The sequence below is a fragment of the Budorcas taxicolor genome, chromosome 11, assembly GCF_023091745.1.
Source record: "Budorcas taxicolor isolate Tak-1 chromosome 11, Takin1.1, whole genome shotgun sequence".
Taxonomy (NCBI): domain Eukaryota; kingdom Metazoa; phylum Chordata; class Mammalia; order Artiodactyla; family Bovidae; genus Budorcas; species Budorcas taxicolor.
This window is the reverse complement of record NC_068920.1, coordinates 166,034,351-166,056,086: the sequence shown is the minus strand read 5'-3', so window position 1 is coordinate 166,056,086 and position 21,736 is coordinate 166,034,351. Positions and strand designations below refer to the sequence as shown.

Here is a 21,736-nt window from a genome sequence, read left to right as displayed (position 1 = left end):
AATTTGTTGGCCATTTGTACAGTTTTTTTTCTTTGAGAAATATCTCTTTAAGTACTTTGTCCATTTTTATATGGTTATCTTATATTGTTGAGATGCAGGAGCTCTTTATGTATTTTGGATACTAACCCCTTATCATATACACGACTTGTGAAACTTCTCTCCCATTCCTTGGGTTGCCTTTTCATTTTGTATAACAGTGCCCTCTGATGCACAAAAGTTTAAAATTTTGAATAGCCCATTTTTTCCTTTTCTTACTCAGGATTATGGTATCAAATCTAAGAATCCTTTGCCAAATCTGAGGTTATGAATCTGAGACTACAATGTTTTCTTCTAAGAGTTTTATAGTTTTAGTTCTTGTCTTCAAGTCTTTATCAATTTGGAGGTAATTTCTTTTCTTTTTTCTTTTTTGTGGCCATGCCCCATAGCATATGGATCCTGTTTCCGCAACTGGGGATCAAACGCGCACCCCCTGCGGTGCAAGTGTGGAGTCTTAGCCGGGGAAGTCCCCAGCTAATTTCCTATGTGGTGAAAGTAAAGTCAACTCCACTTTTCTTTGCATGCGGGTATCCAGCGCCATTTGTTGAAAGGATTATCTTTCCTAACTAAATGGTTTCAGCAGCCTTGTTAGAAATCTTTTGACCATGTATATGAGGATTTATTTCTAGTCTCAACTCTTTTCCTTCAGTGTATATGTTTGGATCTATGCCAGTATAATACTGTTTTGATTTACTGAAGTTTTGGTGTCAGTTTTTAAATCACAAAGTATGAGGCCTCCTATCTTGTCATTGGGTTTTTTTGTATTTAATTTTTTAAAGTTTTTCTTAAAGTATAGTTGATTTACGCTAAGTGTACAGCAAAGTATATATATGGGAGGGAGTAGAAGCACCTGGGAGATTGTTAGAACTCAGACGCTTGGGTCCCTCTCCCAAAGATTCCAGTACAGTAACTCTTAGAAGGGACCCAGGAATCTGAAATTCTAACAAGTGCTCAGGTGATGCTTAAGTCGTGGGTCTCTGGACCACACAGGGACCTAGAGGGTATCATCCAGCCTGACTGATACACCGATCACTGATGACAACAAGCTTACATCTCCAGCCAGAGGCCCCCACGCGCCTCCACTCCCTCCCGCCCGCCACCTGCAGCTCCCCAGCCTTCCGACTGGGGAGTGTCATTCACTGCCTCACCCCAGCAAACCCCGGAACACAGCTCTCTTTCCCCTTTTCCTCTCATGCCCATGTTCAGTCACCAGCCACGTAACCTCTGCTTGTACAGGGCGGCCCCCGTCCACACAGCTTCCTGCACACCCTCCCTTCTCCAGCTGCTACTTCCAGTCAGCTCCTGGCCACACACAGCCTCTCCCGACCAGAAGCCAGAGTGACGTTTTAAGATGTCAAGCAGATGATGTCACTGTGCATAGTCTCCCAGAGGCTTCTGCGGACTTGCAATGAAATCCACACACTGCGACGTGGCCCGCTGACCCCATGAGTTTCCTGAACCTCATCAGGCACAGGCAGGCTGGCTGGAGTGCTGGTGCTCATATCTTGCCACCACGGTGCAAGTCCTTCTAGCTGAGACCTGAGGGACAGTGCCCCACAGAAACGTAAAAGCCTTTCCACGGAAGTAAAGGCAGGCCCACAGGAGCTCCTTACTCAGTGGGTCCTCTCAGGATTAACGTGGTCCTCATCTCCAGGGAAACAAGGACCATCAACATGGAATCAGCTTGCATGCATCATGGGTCAAAATCAGATGTCAGCAAGAGAGCAGGGGGACTCAAGTTGGTCTGAGACAGGCAGATGTGGCAGTGGGGTGTGCACAGGGTCCGGGACTCACCAGAAAGGAGCAGAGGAAGATGAAGGAGACGAAGTAGAAGTAGGCGAAGTCACTCCCGCACTCTGTGGCGTTGGCGAGCTCGTCACAGGCCCGACTGCTGAGGCAGGACAGCATGATCTCATGCCAGGCCTCCCCGGTGGCACTCCTGAGAGGAGGGCAGAGCGTGAGGCCAGGAGGGAAGGCCCGGGACTGGCCGGGAAGGAAGCCCAGGAATTCAGGAGAACTGCGTTCCCTCCCATAGGGATCCTGCATAGGTGTTAGGTCTGGCTAACAGATGCTGATTCTTAAAAAGAAACCTCTGGCATTAGATTTTCAAGCTGCTGCTAAGTGGGAAAGCACGTGTTACAGGAGAGAGATCACGGCACCGAGGTCAGCACCATGGTGAGCTCCCTCCGTGGCCTCTGATCTCCTCCCGAGCGTGTGCCACCTAGTCCTCCTGGATTCAGGACACAGTGACTCCATCCTTCCCAGTACTCAGGCCAAAGACATGGGAGTCATCCTTGCCTCCTCTCTCTCACCACATCTTGACCTGCCTTCAAAACCAGCCAGGCTCTTACTACCCCTACCTCCCTGGGCTGAGCAACAAGCCACTTCTGAGCTGCAGCAACAATTCCTTAACTGGACACTCCCCGCTCAGCAGCCCAGATCAGATCAAAGGCCTCCCCGAGGACCCCCTACATGACTGCCCAGAGCTCTGCGGACCTGCAGCTGCCTTTGCCCTGACCTTATCCCCTACCACGGTCCCCATCCACTCTACTGCAGCCACCCCCGCCCCTACTGTTTCTTGAACACACCAAGAACCCTCGACCCTGAGCAGCTACTACAGAAGCCCGCCTGTGTGGCCTTTCGCTCCTGTGCGTGAAGCCAGCACAGGGGCCAGATGTGCATCAGACTTGCAGGGGGCCCAGCATGCCGCCGTGTGGTCAGTCCTGGGCAGAATCTGGGTCCACTCCCCACTGACAATGGCCGGCTCAGCCTGTGCCAGGCCTGAATGATGAGGGTGCCCACGTGATGAGGAAGGAACAGAGGTCTTTGAGATCAAAGGTTTAAAAGCAAGGCTGGCTTCATATCTTTTGTCACACAAAGCAGGATATTAATAAACAAAGAAATGAAGAGGATGTAAGAGCTAAAGTCCAGAGAAATGACACTACTTGGGGAAGTGTCAGCCTGAGGATGCTGTTTATCTGATGCAAAGAGTAAGTCAGAAACTCTCTCCAGGCAGCTCAGTGAAGCAGGCCTGGGCTGAGCTCACCCTCCAAAAGATGAACTCCCACACCCCCCAAATACATCTGCATAGGGTCAGCTGAGCTGGGTGTCCCCAAAAGTGGAGCAGGGAAACCTCAGGAAGGGGTCTGCTGTTTATTTATTAACTAAATATTAGTTTATTATGAGGCCCCTCATCATCAATTATTAAAGAGAGCACATTTCCCCCCTCCCTGAGTATCACAGTGAATGAAGGAGACATAGTCGACCCTCTGGGCTCTACCCAGGAGTGCCTTCTTACGTCAAGGTGGTGGACAGCCACAGTCCACGTGCGTCCATGCCTGAGAGCAATGGCTGGGGGGCCATCCCCCATACAGCTCTGCAGGGAGGGCTCTGAGCTGACACAAGTCTGTGCTCCTCAAGGCCCTGCCCTGGTGCGCCCCTTGACTGCACCCGGGAGCCGTGCAAACTGCAGCTGCTGCGAGCAATGGAGGCGGATGGAGCTGCCCTCAGATCCACATGTCTGGCTGGTTGGTCCCTTGGGCCACTGAGCAGGTGCACCCTGTCGATAGCAGCTCTCTGCTGCCCGCTTTTCCTGATCCCAGAGATCCCCGAAATCACTAAGGCGAGCGATGGGAAGCTTGGGGATGGCACACCAAGAAAGTCTCTTTCGACACCCGTCCTTCAAAACCTCACTGGGCAGCAGAGACAAGGCAGGCAAGCCAGCCCGGCCCAGGGGTCTCAGACCGACTGCCTCGGGGGCCTCCCTTCAGGCCCAGGAGCCATTAAGGAAGGACTAGCGGAAAGGGAGGAGAAACTGGGAAGGCCCACCGCAGAGAAGCCAGTGTGCCCAGGAGCGGCAGGCTGGGTCCATCCTGAATGAAGGACCCCTGAGCCTGGACCCACCTCTACACAACACACTGATGGCCTCTGGCTCTGGACCCACCTCCACCTCCCACAACACACCTGAAGAGCAACATCAAGGCCTGAAGAAACGTCCGAAAGTTATTGTGACGGTTGATGCTGGTGTCGTCGTCCAGAGCAATGTTTCCAAACACCTGCAGTGGAGGAGAAGGCAGCCAGCGCTGCAGACCAGTGCCGCTGGCCTGCAGGAGCCGTGGCCAGGCAAGAGACTGTGGGCGTGCGCGTGGGGATGGGCCAGGACTGCCCTCACCCAGAGACCCCGACCAGAGCTGCCACTACTGCTGCTGGGGCTACAGGGTCAGGGTGTCTGGCTCCAGCAGCATCTGTGCATTTCTTTCCAGGGAAGAGAAAACCTCTGGAAAGTCTAACATGCCACTGTCCCACAGCCCAGTTTGCGCAGGCTCTGGCTCTGGGCCTGTCCAGGATCAAACAGCATGACCAGTCAACAGCGGGGCCCGGAGCTAAGCTTAGGTGGCTCTGCTAGACAAAAGCAGAGAGTCATTTTAAAATTCACTCTCTCATCAATGCCCCCGAAACAGTAATTATACTGATATTCTGATAGATCACTTGAAAGTTTTTTTTTAACACTTTTGTGCAAACACCACAATGGGCTTTGTACCCGTTTTAATTTCTTTCTTTCATGGTTAGAAATGCAGATGAGCCCCTCACTCTGAGCAGCTTAGAATCTGGAATCCAGCTTAAGATTTATGAATTATCATATATCCATCAGAAGCAAAGATCACTGGGCTATGTTTTTGTATGTCCATAGACCAAAGCAAGAAAAACATGTATTTGTTTCAAATAACATCGGATCTCAGTAAATTTCAAGCAAGAGAACTTTCAATCTCTGAAAATAGAGTTTAAAAATCGGCTTTCAGCTAACCTTTAAGACACTGCCTCCTCCCACCACAAATTAACATTTGAGACCACCTCGCATCCCTACATCCTTCAGAAGTGCTCCTGGGCAAAAGGCATGACCAGCTGCGGCGGCGCAGGCCACCTGGGCCACGCGGATATGCTCAAACACTCCACACTGTGCGGGCCCAGCACCCAAGCAACCGTGCCCACCGGTGCCCTGACACAGACCAGCAGGATTCCACACAAGAGCAGGGCTGCGCATCTGTCCACAGAGGGTAGCAATGCCTGGCCTCAGGCACAGAACAGTCTTCCTAAGAATTAAGTTCACAAAGTGCTTAGACTGGCACCTGGCTCACAGAAACACTGCTAAGTGCCAACCGGCCCCTGCTGTCACGCGGTGGCCCTGCACACACCCACCTGCATGCCGATGATGGCATAGATGAAGAACAGCATGGCGATGAGCAGGCACACGTAGGGCAGGGCCTGCAGAGACACAGGGAGGGCGGCTCAGCACCCGGGGAGCCACCCGGCCCCTGCCTGCACCACGTCTGGAGAGCGGACGCTGGCTGGGCCTCCGGGCGGCACCAGCCTCGGCTGACTACAGACCCAGCCCCACTGACCACCAAGCCCCTTCACCAAGTGCCCATCATCTTCGTTTACAAATCAAGTCGTGAAAGCCACTTCAGCCCTTTGTGAGCGTAAACAAGATACTCTCTGTAAACCTGGAAGTGTCCTTACAAACTGTCACAGGAACCGCGGGGGCCACACCCACCCTGCTCTTCCCAAGGAGCGTGCTTGGGCGGTGGGGCAGAAGCTCCCCCACCGGCACAACGCGGGAGAGGTCAGGCCCCGCCTGGTCACGCCCAGCCTCACCTTGAAGGACTGGACGAAGGTCCAGAGCAGGATGCGGATGGTGTAGCCTTGGCGGAGCAGCTTGATGAGTCGGGCGGCACGGAAAAGGCGGAGGAAGCTGAGGTTGATGAAGTTGTTCTGCAGGGAAAAGAGGTTGCGCTCTGACCTTCAGAAACCAGCCTCCCACAGGCACCGGGAGGCTGCTCCCCACCCACCTCCCCGAGTCACTGTGCCCCGAATAAAAGCAGGTGAAGAGAGAGACTGCTCCACAGTCTAAGCAGCAATCAGCCACCAGAAAATCTTCCAGAGGGAAAGCTTGTCATTGCAAACAACTTCTCATGCAGCAAATCAGAGACATTCCCTCCACAGGGAGGGACAGAGAAGTCCTGTGAAGCAGCTCCCTGCTGCCAGGTGGAACGGGAGGCCGCCCGCAGCCAGGCCTCCGACGCTGACCGCCTCTTGCAGGACACGGCTGAGCAGCCCAGGGACTGGGCGGGGCTGCCTCTCCTCAGACTCGGTGGCCATGCCCTTGTCTCCCACACGCCAGCAAGGCCCTGCCACCCGGGGCCCAGCGGAGGGGCAGACACGTCCTCTGGGGCCAGGCAGGGACCTGCAGACAAGTGCTGGCCGCAGGTGTAGGTGGTGGCAGCCCTGCTGCTGCCACCCGAGAAGCCCCCTCCGTAGCCCCCAGACCGGCCTCTGCTCCAGAGAACCCAAGATGTCTCGCAGCATGCCCTCATCCAGAGGGTCTGAAGTCAAGCACAAAGCAAACCGATAATCCCCGGACTCCACAGATGACCCGGGAGTAACGCTTCCACCCTGGCCCAAGGGCACCTGAATCCCTGGCACATCCCTTTCAGGGGGCCCGGCTCTGGGCAGTGTCCCTGAGTAGAAAAGGGTGCTCAGGGGCACGGGGGGCTTCCTGCCCTGCCTGCTTAGAGACCAGGTGCCCTCTTCTGCCCACCCACACGCAGCCTGAGAGCAGCTTCCTCACACTTTGCTGTTTTAAAATATGCAAGCAGCTCAGGCTAGACACATTGTGCTGCCAGACTCAGTGGTCAGACACGGAAAAGAGAGCAGGTGTTGGACGAGGCAGCAGCAACGGCGAGCGCATGCGGGAGGTGCCAGGGCCTAGGAGGAGCGGCGTCCTGCTCCAGGGCTGCCCATCTGACCTTGGCTGGGACGAGGCGTCCCTCAGGGGACAGGCCTCACTCCACCCCTTGCTTGCCTCATCTCAGGGGCTGGCTTCTTTACTTACACCCGGGACTCTGGACTGTCTGCTGGTGAGGGACATAAGCTACTCTTGGGGGTGGTGCCGAGTTTTAGGCAATGCCACAGGGGGACAGGGCAGTTCGCAGGCACAGAAGGGCTGACTGTGGCCCAGATCAGCAAGAAGGCAGAGTGGACCTCGGGACGTGATCCTGGAGGGTGTTCTCATCTGCCTGCAGCTCCCTCACTAGCTTGTGCTGGGGAAAGAGACCCTCAGGGCAGACAGGGTAGATGAGATACATCCACACTCTCTATCTGAGTCCCCTGGGCCTTGAGGACTCTCAGGTGAGCCAGCGCTCTCAGGAGGTTGGAAGGGGGACTGTTTACGGTGTCAGGGAGCCCTCTGTACAAGACAGTGAAGCACAGCAAGGGCGAGGGGCTGCCTCCTCAGGCTTCTTCACTTTGAAACCACCTGCACACGTGGCTCTGGAGGGGCCAGGGCAAAAGCACTTTGCTCAGGCAATCGGCACGACACGATGATTCCCTGAAAATACTGGGAGGAAATAGTCTCCTGGGTAATAAAGAAGGGACGGACACCAGAGCAGACAGAGGAAGGTGCTGTCCATTCAAGTCCCTGGACACAGAGCTCAGCCACATAAGACTTCCCATTGACACCCAGGCGCCACCCATCCTCCCAGACTTTCTCCTCGGGGCTCCAGTGGGCACCTCGGAGAGGGCGGGGTTGCCAACAGACAGACAGCCCTGGAGAGTCATGAAGGAGGGTGGTGAGGCAGCTACAGATGCCGCAAGCAGTGTGATGGCCTGAGCGCAGCATGGCTGCACCCAGAGCACGAGCCGCCAGACACCACCAAGCGGGCCGCATGCTGGGCAGTGGGGGCAGCGAGCACGCGGCGGCCTCCCCATGGCTGAGCACGGTCACCCCTGGCCTCAGCCAACCCCCTGGAGGTGGACACAGCCTTCCCCATCCCCCAGAGTCCACGGTTTCCGTTGTACCCTGGAGGAGACACACCTGCTTTCACGTCAGGCCCCCCCTTATCACCCCTGCCTCTGAGCCGGAAAGGTCAATGCTGCACCCCTCCACGCAGCAGCTGCTTTACACTGAGGGGGACACTGGTCCCCAGCTCCACTGAGGGCCTGCTTCCTCCTCCCCACGATGGCGGTGTTAGGACGTCACGCCTGGGGGTGAGGAATCATCGAGAAAACTGAGATGGGAGCCACAAAGACAAGCGGGCCCCAGGCCAAGGCCCTCACCTCCTGTGTCCAAGCACATCACTGCGTCTGGGCAGACTCACAGCAGAACAAGGGGCTCCCCCTCAGGCTGTGCGCACGTGCCAGGGGCCCCACATGTGCTGGGGAGGAGGTGCAGCCGCGCGGGGAACAAGCTGCTCTCCTACTCAGCTTCGTTCTCGAGGGGACTGATGATGGGGGAGGCAGGAGGAGAGACAGAGAGAAAAGGAGCAAGCCCGAGGGGCCTGCTCCACTCAGCCAGGGCCTGACGACGCCAGCAGAGCCCGTGCTAAAGATGCAGCCTGGCACTTCTGCGGCTTAAAAGTCTTTTTCTTAAAACTCAAGCTTTTCTGCTCCGATTGTGAACCGCTTCACCACACTCACTTTCTGTTCAGGAAACTGAAATATCTGCTCTTGGCATGACCTTCCAGCCGAGGCCTCGGCTCCAGCATCCCCACGCTCCCTCAGATTTTCCTGAGACCGGAAGGAGGCGCCGTCCACACCACTTGCACGGGCTCCACACAAGCTCGCTGACCAGGGCACACGGGAATCCACGGTGCTGGATGGAGGCCCAGCTCTCCGCTGCCTCCTGGGGCAAAGGCCCTCTTCCTACTCAGTCAGGACAATCCCCCGAGGCTCGTGCCCCCCAGCCAGGCCTCCACGGAAGGTCTGTCCAGGAAGGACCCGACAGGAGACCTCGTCAGAGGTGGACCCAAGCCCACCTGGTCTGCTGGCCAACAGAGGTAGACAGAAGGGAGATGGCTACGCGGCAGAAACCGTGGACTTTACGGGGAGCAGGTCCACCCTCGCATCCAGCAAGCCCCCAGCTCTGACTCCGTCTCGACACTTACCTGCCTCCCACTCAGAAGCCCCTATCTCCTCCCTTGGCCCAAGGCCAGTTCCCGTGATCAAGTGGCCCCTGAGGGCCCTCAGAAGGCCCTGCTGGGCCCAGGAGCCAGGGAGAGCGCGCTAGAGGCCAGAGGGGGCGGGTACAGCTGGGCTCTGAGCACAGGAGGGCGGCGGTGAGGGTGACAGGAAGCAGAGGAAAAGGACAGCAGTGCAAGCAAACCAGAGAGCTTCAAGAACTGTATAAGTCATGAAACCAACCGTTTCCTATACGTGATGTTTTCATGGATGGATATTTGCGTGTTATTTACAAATTGGGATGTTTGAGCAGCAGGCGCGCAACATACAGACGGAGACATGGTTTTCGCATTGTATGTTGGTTGGGTGGCGTGAGTCAGCAGGTAGGTTAGGGTAAATCAAGAACAAAAACAGAAAACAAAAGAGAAAATGAGTCATCAACACAAGCGAAAACTCAAACTCTGAACACCTCACTGGGAAATCTCAGGGTTTCGGTAAACTGCATGTTTTGCTTAAAATGAACCAGATCAAAACACGTTTGAAATCTGTAGGTTACGCAGACAGAGGCGTCATTTGCATTTGTTTGTAATGCAAATCCAAAGATGACTCACAGACACTTATTTTTTTATTCCAGGCAAAGAAATCAATGTCAGTTTCACGCTGGTCTGGAGCACTCTCTCTATACGGCCCTGGTTATTAAGGCTGTTGTTCTATGTGACTTTAAGTTGGGGGTGGCAACTGACACTCATATTTTTGCCTCAGGAAAAAAAAGTGCGTCCACAAAGTAACAAATGAAGTGACTACAAATGGAGAAAGGAAAACAACACGGAAATCCACAGGGTGGCTTGCTTTCATCTTTCCTCCTCCAGGCAGAACAGCAAGAAGACGGCCCTCGGAAATCAGCAGCAGCTGGGCAGCTGAGCTTTGAGACCAGGCGGATTCTGAGCACTCCCACCAGACCTGCTGAGTGTGCAGGATTGAGGGAGGCTGCCCTGGAGGGTCTCGAACATCTGCAAGCTGCCCCTCAAGTGTCCAGCAGCTGCAGGGCCTCTCTCTGGAGAGGCATCCCTGGGAGACAGCACGTCTATAACACTAGCCGCCTGAGCCACCACCCACTGCTGACGAGGCACACACGCGCCCAAGCCCCGGGGCTGTGCCCTTGCAGCTGGAAGCCCAGTGTTTGGATCCTTTTTTCCAGGAGAATAAAGATTCCTGTGTCCAGGGAAGCAGAGCGCCCGTCAAAAAACACACGGGGGAACCGTTTCTGAGTGGGAAGCCCACACACAGTGGACAGGTGGCACTCAGACCGTACTGCAAGGCCAACGGCTGGCAAAACAAACAACCTTGATTTTTTGGTTAAAATGGCAGCTCTCAGCTTTCAGCCTGAATCATTAACTTCTCAAAACCATGAAACACCTCATGTAAACAAAAGAATATGTGTAACTATATACATACACACACACATTTTAAATAAAGGTAATAGATCATCCATATATTCATCGTCCAGCTCAAGAACTAGAACGCCCCCGTTACTCTGAAAGCCCTCCCTGTCTCTCTCTTCCCCAGATGCGGTTGTGCTTAGTCACTCAGCTGTGTCTGGCTCCGCGATCCCCGGGGATTGTAGCCCACCAGCCTCCTCTGTCCCTGGGGATTCTCCAGGACGGAATACTGGAGTGGGTTGCCATGCCCTCCTCCACCAGATGTAGTAACTACACTTAATTGTTGTTAATAATTGCTTTTCTTTACTGTTTTAGCCCAAACTCTTAAAATGTGCTATACTTGTCTTTCCCTAACTCTGTGAAGGGATTAGACTGTATGTAGCCCCTCGGGCTCAGGCGAGCTTAGGCTCTGGCCCTGAGCAAACACCAATTTGAGGGGCACCCTCTCGATGAGGGCGTCCTGAGCAAACACCAATTTGAGGGGCACCCTCTCGATGAGGGCGTCCTGAGCAAACACCGATTTGAGGGGCACCCTCTCGATGAGGGCGTCCTGAGCAAACACCGATTTGAAAGGCACCCTCTCGATGAGGGCGTCCTGAGCAAACACCGATTTGAGGGGCACCCTCTCGATGAGGGCGTCCTGAGCAAACACCGATTTGAGGGGCACCCTCTCGATGAGGACATCACCCACTGCGTCAGCACACCACTTCTGCTGTTACTGCTGCTGCAGACACTGCCATGAGCATCAGAGTAAAACCGTCTCCAGGTGCATCCGCTCAGGCACCCTGCACACCTGCACCCCGGAGGGTGTAGCTACAGACATGCCCGACCTTCCCAGACACCCAGCAGCAGCGTCCACATCCTCACCCACCGCTGGCAACATCGGAAGTTCTGTTTGACAAACCGTAGGTGTGAAATGGCATCTCGGTGCCATTTCACTTTGTATTTCTTTGATTACAAATAAGGTTGAGCATCTTTCCATGGCCATTTATGTCTTCTATTCTGTAAGATGCCCAACTATACCTTCGGCTCACAGAAGTGCCTTGCACACTCTGGACACTAACCTCCACCGGAGTCTGCAAGGCCTCTGCCCTCCAGCCCTGGTCACTACGTGTGGGTCTCACACTCTTTGCTCCCGCGGATCTCATACCATCCCATCTTACAGGCTCACAATTCCCAGGCTTACACCATTGGCCCGAGTCTCCTCTAGCTGCCCACGGACGACTCCAGGGTGGGCAGCCGGACTGAACTCTAACATGGATAAAGTGCAGCCGGACCGTCCTCAGAAAACCTGTTCCTCACAATTTTCTCCCTTTTCAATGAAAGACCGACCACTTCTCCAAGCGCTCAGATAAAAATTCTGACACCATCCTTGCTTCATCCCTCACACTCCCATCTGACTCATCTACAGCTCTACCTTGAAATTACACCCAGAACTTGACCATGTCTCACTGCACCCCAGCCCCCCAGCTCCACTCTTGGCTCATGGCAGTAATGCTGGGCCACAGACACATCTTCTGTGGCCCAATATCCAGTTGTCAGAGCTGATATCTTTGTTCCTGAAAGCTTTCCCAGGCCTAACATCAATAAATGATGAGTTGTTATTCAATCACTAAGTCATATCCAACTCTTTGCCACCCCATGGACAGCAGCCTGCCAGGCTCTTCTGTCCATGGGACTTTCCAGGCAAGAATACTGGAGTCGGTTGCCATTTTCTTCTCCAGGGAATCTTCCTGGGATTGAACCCGGGCCTCCTTCACTAGGAGGTAGATTCGTCACCACTGAGCCATCAGGGAAGCCCAATATAGAGTGATTCTTTGGCCCCTCTACCTGTGGCAGACAATGCCTGGTGGGGATGCCCAGGGATAGAACAGTAGCTAACCTGCCAGCACCTTCCACGAGCTGCCCACCTTCCTTCCCACTCGCTTCCAGATAACAACTTGAACCACACCGTTGTCTCAGGTCTGTTTCTAGGACAACCCAGCTAAAACAGCCTCTGCGTGCACCTGCACACACTTCTCGACAGAGCCACCAGGGCTGTGGTCTTAAAAGCCAGATCGTGTCGCTCCTCACAAAACCCTCCGAGTCCTCCCGTCTCACTCAGAAGAAAAGCCAAGCTCTACCGACTGCACAGCCCACCCCCTCAGCCCTGCGGGGGCCTCTGCTGCCCCCAGCTCGGATCAGCTCTGCTTCCTCGTGAGCCCAGCTCGCTGCCTGGAGCCGCGCCTCAGCGACACACGAGCACCCAGTCCTCACGCCCTCTGCTCTGTCTCCCCCCCAGTCACTGACACTGTGTGTCCTGCCCACTAGGATGAAACAGGAGTTTCATCTGTCCCAGCACTTAGGACAGTGCTGAGCACACGACAGGCACCGCACAAAGATCTTAACACACACACATGAAGGAGTGTGATGTGACTATGCTTTCCCTGCTCATGGACTGGCATTCCTCCTTTTGAGAAACAAAACCTTTATTTTATACAATTTTTTCCAGTTATGGCTGGTACTTTGCATATATTTTGCTTAACAAATCATCCCCATCTCAAGGCCTTAGAGATAATCGCTTGCATCTCCCTCTAAGACTCTTAACGTCTTGTCTCTTATATTTAAGTTTTTTCGTCCATTTGCGTATTTTTGTGAATGGTATAAACCAAGATCCAATCTCTCTTTTCCCCTGTGTTGTTCATCAGTTACGCCCACAGGGAGTCACACACCAAGTTTCCAAACACAACTGAGTCTGTGTCCAGGCTCTTGAGCTATTCCTATGCCAGCACCACACTGTTTTAATTGCTACAACTTTCCAGGAGGTCTCCTCACTGTCAGGAGCAGCCTCCCCACCACAGCCCCCCAGCAGCACCTTCTTCTCAAGTATCTTGGCCATTTGTGAGCCTTTCTTTTTCTTATAAATGTTAAAAATAACTTGCCAAATTGCATAAAAAGAGACAAACAAAAGGAAAAGCAAAATAATTGGTACTTTTATTGAAACTGCATTGAATCTGTAGATCAACTGGGGAAAACTGTCATCTCTACGACATTGACACTTCTTATTAACGTGACGTATGACTCCATCTATTCAGGCCTTCTTTAACACCTGTCAGTAAAGTTTGATAATTCTGCACAAAGAGATCCTGCACACACACCTTGTTAGGTTTAGCGTCGGGAGTGCTGACGTTGTAACGAAATGCAATACACTCTCTTGAGCAATCTCACATGCAATTAGTTTTAGATTATCCTAGATTTCATCCACAGACAGTATGCCATCTTTGACTGATGGCAGTTTACTTAGTCCTCTTCTGAAACTTAAATATTCACTTTATTTTTTCTCTCTTATTCATTCGGTAAGTATCTATGAATAGCTGCCAACTGTCAGGTACTGTTTTAAGCACTGGAATCAGCAATGAGCAAAACAGACAGAAATCTGTTCTCACGAGCTGACATCCAGCTTACTGCACTGTTGGCGTATCGGTCAGTGGACATCCAGCTTACTGGACTGTTGGCGTGTCGGTCAGTGAACACCCAGCTTACTGGACTGTTGGCATGTCGGTCAGTGGACACCCAGCTTAATGGACTGTTGGCGTGTCGGTCAGTGGACACCCAGCTTACTGGACTGTTGGCGTGTCGGTCAGTGGACACCCAGCTTACTGGACTGTTGGCGTGTTGGTCAATGTTGAAAAGAAGTAGTGGTCACAGACATCACTGTCCTTTTCTGATTTTAAAGGGAATTCTTTCCAAATTTCACCACCGTAGATACTTGCATAGGACTTTTTGGTAAATGCTCTTCATCACGTTAACACATGCTAATAATTTTCATCATGAATAAAATCTGAATTTTATTGAGAATCTTTTCTGCATACTGTGAGAGGCTTATTAACAGAGTCCTTTGACCTGTTCATGTAAATTACAGTGATAGACTTTCTGTTGTGGAATCTGGTGTTCCTGGGATAAACCTGATTGCACTTCTTCCTGGACACTGCGGGATCTGGCTTGCTTACATGCTGCTTTGAATTTTACATCTATGTTAATGAGTGAGTATGGATTATCATCTTCCTTTCTTACACTCTTTTTAAAATTTTTGATGTCAAGATTCAAGGCATTGTATGATGTAGCCTCATACAACTAGTTAGGAAATGTTCCCTCTTCTACTCTCTAGAACATATTTAGGATTAAAATGGTCCTTCCCCATGTTTCAGGGGGAAATTTAGTGTACAAGACTGTTATAACCCAGTGGTGTGAGCCATGACCGAACATGGACCCCAAGGTTGGACCTCACACCTCCAACTCTTGGAAGACTTCTGTGGGTCCTGGAGATAGCATGCACAACTAAAGAAAGACTGCTGTTTCCCATTTATCAGGTGACTCAAAGCTCCTGGGTTTCAGAGCAAGAGGAGGCTCTCTAGCAAGCCCACACTGCAGCGTCGCGAGCCTGCCACTCGGGCCACAAGCCCCAGCAGGCCCCATGGTGCTAGGGATATCTGCGGTAGATAAACACCTGTGTGGGGCCCTCGGAGCCCCCACATGAGAGTCAATATAGTCACCTAGGCTCCTGGAGCAAAGAGTCACGTCATCTGCAGAGACGTCATGCCTGGCTACAAGGTCCTACAGAGACTGTCTGACCATGAGACACCGTATCTGTGGCACCAAAGTTGCCCTCACGAGCCATGTGCTGCAGGCCCAGCAACCGCCCAGGGCACAGTGGACACGCCACATCTGGGGCCACACGGGTGCAAGTCTAGAGGCCACAGTCACGTGACAGGAAGGCCCAGCCCAGCCTCCCGCCTCTGTCACACACGTCTCTTCTCAGGGCACCCTTTCCCAGCACGTCGTGGGATGGTCACTAAAACTGGGCAGTAACACGCAAAACCTGGTTATGGAGGGACTGGCTTGATATACTAGTATATACCTCAGCAGAGTCCCAGGCAGGGCCACCCAAGAGACAGTGTGAGGCAGAGCTCTGAGTGGTGTGCCCAGTCTACCATGGCGTGTGCGGTATGTGCGTGTGTGCGTGTGTGCGTGTGTGTGTGTGTGGGAAGGAGGTGTCTGTGATAAGGCAAGGACTCCAGCTTGCTCAGGCCTCTGGAGGGAACAAGGTTTGGGGCAGAGGCACCGGCTGGACCTGGGAACGGACACTATGTGTCATGTGCCAACATCCACCCCGGCACCCCCAGCCACAGAGGCGCTAAACCCCATGCGCCTTGGATGCGGTGGCCGACAGGTGTCAGCAGGGCCCGTCACCAGCCCCCACTCGCACGGCAGACCCACAAAGGCAGGGACTGAGACAGCTCGGGGGAAGGCTGTGCCTGGGCCCAACAGCCAGGCTCCTCCTTAGCAAGGCTAATACAGCCACGGCCGCTACTGAACACCTGCCCGTTACAAGCAGAGGCCACCTCCAGGCCCCTGAGGAGAGCTGTACTTGGCGCTGCCAGCAGTCACTTGGTGGGAAACTTTCACCTGGAAACAGCAGTGATGGGTCTCAACAGGGACCACTCGCATCTCGGGTCAGGCCTGCCTTGGCTGATGCACTAGCGTCAGAGACGCACCAGAACGAGACTCCACAGGACATCCACTCGGAGGAGAAAGGAGGGCCAACAGGGCGAGAGGCCCAGGACCTGCTAGCACGTCAGCCTCCACATCACTCAGGTGTCGGCCAGGTGGAATGCTGGGACAGCCTCTTGCAGGCGCAGAAAAGACACTGGGATGGTGGGCCTGTCCTTCAAGAAGAAAGGATGGCCAACAGATATACCGGGTGCCCAACCCGAAAAAATGCATGGATTTAGGAAACAAGGAGCCAAAGCAGAGGTGGCCCCTGTCACCCACAGGAGCCCAGCGGGGCTTTGCACCACCATCCCACAAACTCAAGTGAGGCACATCTAGGGGCCCTGACTCTAACAGGCGGGGACAGCCTCCTCCACGGGACCCAGGAGGCCACCGAGGCTCCTGCTACTCTGGGCTCTTCACAGCCAAGGTGCGAGGGGCAGAGCTGCCCTTGCACGGGGCAGGGAGAAGTCTGTCTGGAAATCAGGGGGCTCCCGGGGGCCTTTCTAGAAGTCTCTGGCACCAGTCTGAACTGTGCCTGAAGCATCGTGGCAGCCAGAGCCACCACAGGCACAGCGGGCGGGGCCCTGGCGGGACAGCGTGAAGGCTGGCTCACTCGGTGCGACCACCAACCGGAGCAGCAGAGGGCTGGCCACAGCAAAGACCCCACGATGACGTGGGTCCCCATGGCAACCGCAGGCGCCCTGTTCCTTCTCCCATCAACGCCCTCCTCCCTGAGGTCACGACCAGCACCACCTGAAGCCAGAGACAGGACCCGACGTGGAGTGTGGGCAGAGCCGGGTGGGGCCAGGGCTGCAAGCAGACGCCCCCGCCCTGCACGTGGCCCTTAGGCCCAGCAGCACAGGCGGCGGGAGCCTGCTTTACCTGCCTCAGGGCACTCGGGTACCTGGGAATCCACACCCCAGGCAAGCCTTGAGCCAAGGCCTGGTGGGCACAGAACTCTGCAGCTCTGAGCTGTGACCCACTCTGTCTCCAGAGCCTCTAGGGGATGATCCAGCTCACCTGACATGGAGCTGGAACCTCAGCCCCTCTGGTTCCTCTCTCCCCACCCACCTCCTCAAAGCTCTCCCCCACAGTTCTGTCTCGGAACATGTCCTAAAACATAACTTTTACAAGAACCCTCACCTCAGTGTCTGTTCCTAGGGAATTCACTTAAGAAACACTGATATAGATGTTTTTGTCTTTGATTCTATCAGTCTGTTGTGCTTAAAGAACACCGCTTTATGACTCAGATTATTTCAAATTTGTTGAGACATGTTCATGCTCTAGCCCTCAGTCAGTTTTCAGATATAATCCATGTATTTTAGTAAGAACTAGAATCTTTAGCATGTGTGCGTGCACACACACGCACGTATGTAAAACAAACCTGATATTTTAAAATACTCCAAATCCTTATCGGCTTTAGTTGTATTTTTTGGGAACCAGTTGTCAGGTGCATACGTATTAGATGCATACGAAATTACAAGATCCTTATCTTCCCGGTCACTTACACTCCCAGGTGATTCTCAGGCCATCAGCCTGGAAGACCTTCTGGGAACCAATTTCTTACCCAAGATAAAGCATTTGCCTACAGGACACCCAGCCCCCAAACTCGCCTCTGGGGAGGAGCTTCGTGGGGAAGCATCCTCTGAGGAGGAGCTAACCCCCAGGCCTGGAGGCACAGTGGGGAGACCACACAGGGCCTGCAGGGGCAGGAGAGCTACTCACCGCAATCTCTGTTACTAAAATATCAGTAATACTTCCCAACACAGTGACAAAGTCAAAGACATTCCAGGCGTCTCTGAAATAGTTCTGGAGAGAAAGAAGGGCAGTTAGTGCTGGGCTGGCGGGGGTGGGGAGGCTCTGCAGACAAGCTGTAGGAGCTGGCCTCTCGTCAAGAAGGTAGCAGAGGATACATGGGCTCCCTCGTGGGCAGGTGGGCGGAGCACAAGGCCACACATCCCCTCCCCTCCAGGAACAGGGTGGGGGCAGAGGTGGGGCAGAACCCGGCAATCGTTTCCCTGGGGCCCCTTCAGGGTCATATGTGCTCTGGGGGTTCAGGGAATCCCAGCTCCAAACAATGAACCCCCAAAGGTTCCTTACAGAGGGCAGGCCAGAACCAAGACACCGAAAGGCCAGGAGGGGCTAAGGCACACACCAGCACTCCAAAGGCGATGATCTTGAGCACACACTCCATGGAGAACATGGACGTGAACACGATGTTCAGACACTTCAGCATCAGCTCGTACTCGTAGGGCGCGTCGTAGAACTGCCAAGGGAAAGGTGCTGTTGGCCGTGGACCCACTGCCCCGGCACGGGGCTCCTGAAGACCTCCTGTCAGAGCACAGTGGGCAGACGCACCTGCCGCGCTGGGACACCCCTCCCTGTTCCCCCTGCGTCTTCCAGAACCTTCTTACGCTCTCAGCCCACGGACAACCAGGGAGTCAGGGCTGCGTGGGCAACCCAAGCTGACCGGTGCTCAGGGCGGTATCACTGCTGCCCGCGCCCCAGGAGGAGCGGGCCCTCCTCGCGGCTGGAGTCGAGCCCCATGTCCACGGGCACCCCCAGTCCACCGTGCAGGCCCCAGGCACCTTCATCATCAGCACCACCGTGTTGAGGGCTATCATGGCCATGATGAAGTACTCGAAGGGCGGTGAGACCACAAACGCCCACGTCTTGTACTGGAACGACTGCTTGCTCTGGGGCATGTACCGCGTCAGGGGTTTGGCACTAATGGCAAAGTCGATACAAGCCCTCTGCGAGGGAGAAAGGAGAAATGAGAACTTGGACCCCTTGAGGCCCCTGCGCACGCCCTCCCCCAGCCACACACAGAGCCCCAGTGAGAGAAGGCCTTCTCCAGGCAGCGCCCCCAGCCCATGCTGGCCAGCGGTCCCCACACGGAAGGGAGGCCCAAGGGCCCTGACCACTCTGCCCACCGGGGAGCTGCCTGGAGACGGAGACGCAGGGAGCCCCACCTCGTTCTTCTCCAAGCTGCACTCAGACATGACTCTGTCCCCCTGCTCCTGGAAGGTGATGATGATCAAGGCCACAAAGATGTTCACAAAGAAGAAGGGGAAGACCACGAAGTAGACCACGTAGAAGATGGACAGCTCCATGCGGAAGCCGGGGCTCGGGCCCTGCTCCTCGTAGGTGGCGTCCACCGAGTGCTTCAGCACCCTGGCCGAGAGCCGACACCAAGCGTCAGGGGAGCCCAGGAGGGCATGGCCCCAGGAAAGACGGGACCCGCATCACAGGGGGGCTTCCGTGGCTGAGCCAGGGGCGGAGCCAGGCACGGCCAGGCCTGCTCCCCAGGAGAGCCGTGTCTCCCAGCAGCGGGCTGCCCCCGACAAAGGGCTCGTACTCAGGGCTGCTGGGGACCTCCAGGAGGAGGCCTTGGCTGCCTGAGGTCCCATCCCTACAAGGAGAAGCGGGAGAGGCCCCGCAGTCCTGTGCTGCCCAGCTCTCTCCCATCCCGCACCAGGTTACCTACCCATACCCTGCTTCACCTGTGGTCAGGAAGCCCTGGGTTCAGCAGAGTTTCCTGGCAGAGCATCGCTCCTACCTTCTGAGGGGTGGCCCTCTCAGCCCTAAAGGAAGCCCCTGCCATCCAGGGTGGCACTGAACACACGCATCCCTCAGGCTCCCCTTAACGAGGCCAGCGGCCAGCTCCTCTTCCCTCCGGTGCCCTGCCACCGAGCGAGGATTGTTAGGAGCTCGTGATACTGTGCTCTGGGCTTACTCTCCGCCTCCTCCAGGCTGCCCACTCCCAGAGGGAGGGCCTCCTCTCACCAGTGAGCACAGAGCCTAGGGCGTATCTGCTTAGTGACAGGTGCAGAGTCTGAGCTCCCCACCCCAGCTGCCCCTCTCTCTCGCCTGAGCAGCCGTGAGGAGCCAGGCAGCACTCACATGGGCCATCCTTCGCCGGTGGACACAGTGAACAGAGTCAGCAGGGCCCAGAGCACGTTGTCATAGTGGAAGTCGTATTTCTTCCACTGCCGCGGCTGAGCTTCCACCTCCTCCTTCTCGTAGTCCAAATACTGGCCCCTAGGGGTGGGAACACGGAGGGAGCCAGAGGTCAAAGACAAAGGGTCTAAACAAACCCCCGTGTCTGCAGTCAACGGACCTTTGAAAAGGGTCGTCCGTTCAGGGGAGAAAGACTGGTCTCTTCATCAGATGGTGCTGAAACCACTGGGTCTACAGGCAAGAATACAGATGCGGACCCCCATCTCACCCCATGTGTACAAACTAACTCAAAATGGACCAAAGGCCTAAATGCAAGCAGTAACTCTATAAGACGCTTAGAAGGAAATATAGGGGGCCACAGAAAGAATAGATTAATTGGACTTCGTCAAAATGGAAAGCTCTGTTTTCCAAAGGAAATCATCAACACTCAAAATGGGACTAAAGACAGAAAACCGTCTGTCTGATAAGGGGCTTTCTATCAGCACTATACTAACAACTATTACAATCAGTTATAAAATGGATGAACATTTCAATTTTAAAAATGGATAAAAGACCTGAATAGATATTTTTGCAAAGAAGACATCAAATTATCAATAGGCACAGGAAAAGAGGCTCCACATCACGAATCATCAAGAAAATGCAAACCAAACCACAATGAGACACCACTTTATCCCCACTGAAATGGCTACAATTACACTTCTTAAAAGGAAAATAACAGCGCTGGCAAGCCCGTGAAGAAATCAGAACTCTCAGACACTGTTGGTAGGAAACAGTTTGGCAGCTCCTGAAACTGACAAAGAGAATCACCGCGCAGCCCGACAACCCCACCTCCAGGCTCATCCTCGAGAGAGACGCGAGCGCCTGTGCACAGACGCAGCTGCACACAGACTCAAAGCAGCAGCGACCAGAGCAGCCCAAGCGTGGGGACGACCTACGTGCCCGCCAACAGGCAGAGGCACTCAGCGAGGTCTGACGACAGAAGGGACGACATCCAACGGTCAGGGGAGGGAGCCCACCGGGGCCACAGCAGCAGAGGCCTTGACAGCCGCAGCGGCAGGAGTCGGGGGCGGCGGACCACACAGAGCGCCCGGTTCCCTTTGTGTGCAAAGCCCAGGGCAGTGCTCACCAGGCACCAGCCTTCCCCCCGCCCCTCCCTGAGGGCACTCCTCTGGTCTGCTCAGCTGGGGCGCGAGGCCCCAGTGATGAGCAAGTGGTTCCAGCCCTGGGGCGGCCCCCAACCTTAGGGCCCAGCCTGGAGCTTGAGGGTTGACGCAGCGTCCAGCAGAGGCCGCACTGAGCTCCCTGAGGTGTGCAGGCAGGAAGGGCCCAGGCACGGCCCTGCGGACCGCGGAGGGGCCGGCTCACCTGCAGTCCCGCTCCAGCTCCTTGGACTCGTCGGTGCAGTAGAAAAACTTCCCCTTGAAGAGCTGCACCGCGATGACAGCGAAAATGAACATGAAGAGCACGTAGACGATCAGGATGTTGAGGACGTTCCTCAGGGAGTTCACCACACAGTCAAACACAGCCTGGGGGGGGCAGGGCTGTGAGGGGCGGGGCCAGCCCGGGGCCCAGCAGGGTCTGGACCGGGGACCAGGAGGGCCCTCCTGGACCGGATGAGGGGGCGGCAGGAGGTGCTGGAAGAGGCGGTGTGGGCAGGGGCCTGACACCACGGAGAGCCTGGGGCTGAGGCCAGCGTTAGGCCCCTCAGCCAGGCCTCGGGCCAGCATGGGGGGGAGGCACAGGGCTAAGCTGAGGGCAGTGCATTCGGGATGGGGCAGACAACCGGCGACATGAGGCCAGCTCAGGGCAGGGCTTGG

The 21,736-nt window shown here is 54.8% G+C and overlaps 1 protein-coding gene across 1 annotated transcript in view; it reads right to left on the bottom strand.

Annotated features, from left to right (window-relative positions):
• CACNA1B (calcium voltage-gated channel subunit alpha1 B) overlaps window positions 1–21,736 on the bottom strand; it is a 204,997-nt gene that overhangs the window by 22,361 nt on the left and 160,900 nt on the right. Inside the window, exons 26-36 of the mRNA XM_052647676.1 lie at window positions 21,285–21,445; window positions 19,863–20,000; window positions 18,932–19,133; window positions 18,548–18,712; window positions 18,115–18,225; window positions 17,685–17,768; window positions 9,232–9,237; window positions 5,689–5,805; window positions 5,233–5,298; window positions 4,000–4,091; window positions 1,831–1,975 (exon numbers count right to left, since the gene is read on the bottom strand). Of these exons, the coding sequence (XP_052503636.1) occupies window positions 1,831–1,975; window positions 4,000–4,091; window positions 5,233–5,298; window positions 5,689–5,805; window positions 9,232–9,237; window positions 17,685–17,768; window positions 18,115–18,225; window positions 18,548–18,712; window positions 18,932–19,133; window positions 19,863–20,000; window positions 21,285–21,445 (1,287 nt within the window). The remainder of the gene's footprint in view (window positions 1–1,830; window positions 1,976–3,999; window positions 4,092–5,232; window positions 5,299–5,688; window positions 5,806–9,231; window positions 9,238–17,684; window positions 17,769–18,114; window positions 18,226–18,547; window positions 18,713–18,931; window positions 19,134–19,862; window positions 20,001–21,284; window positions 21,446–21,736) is intronic.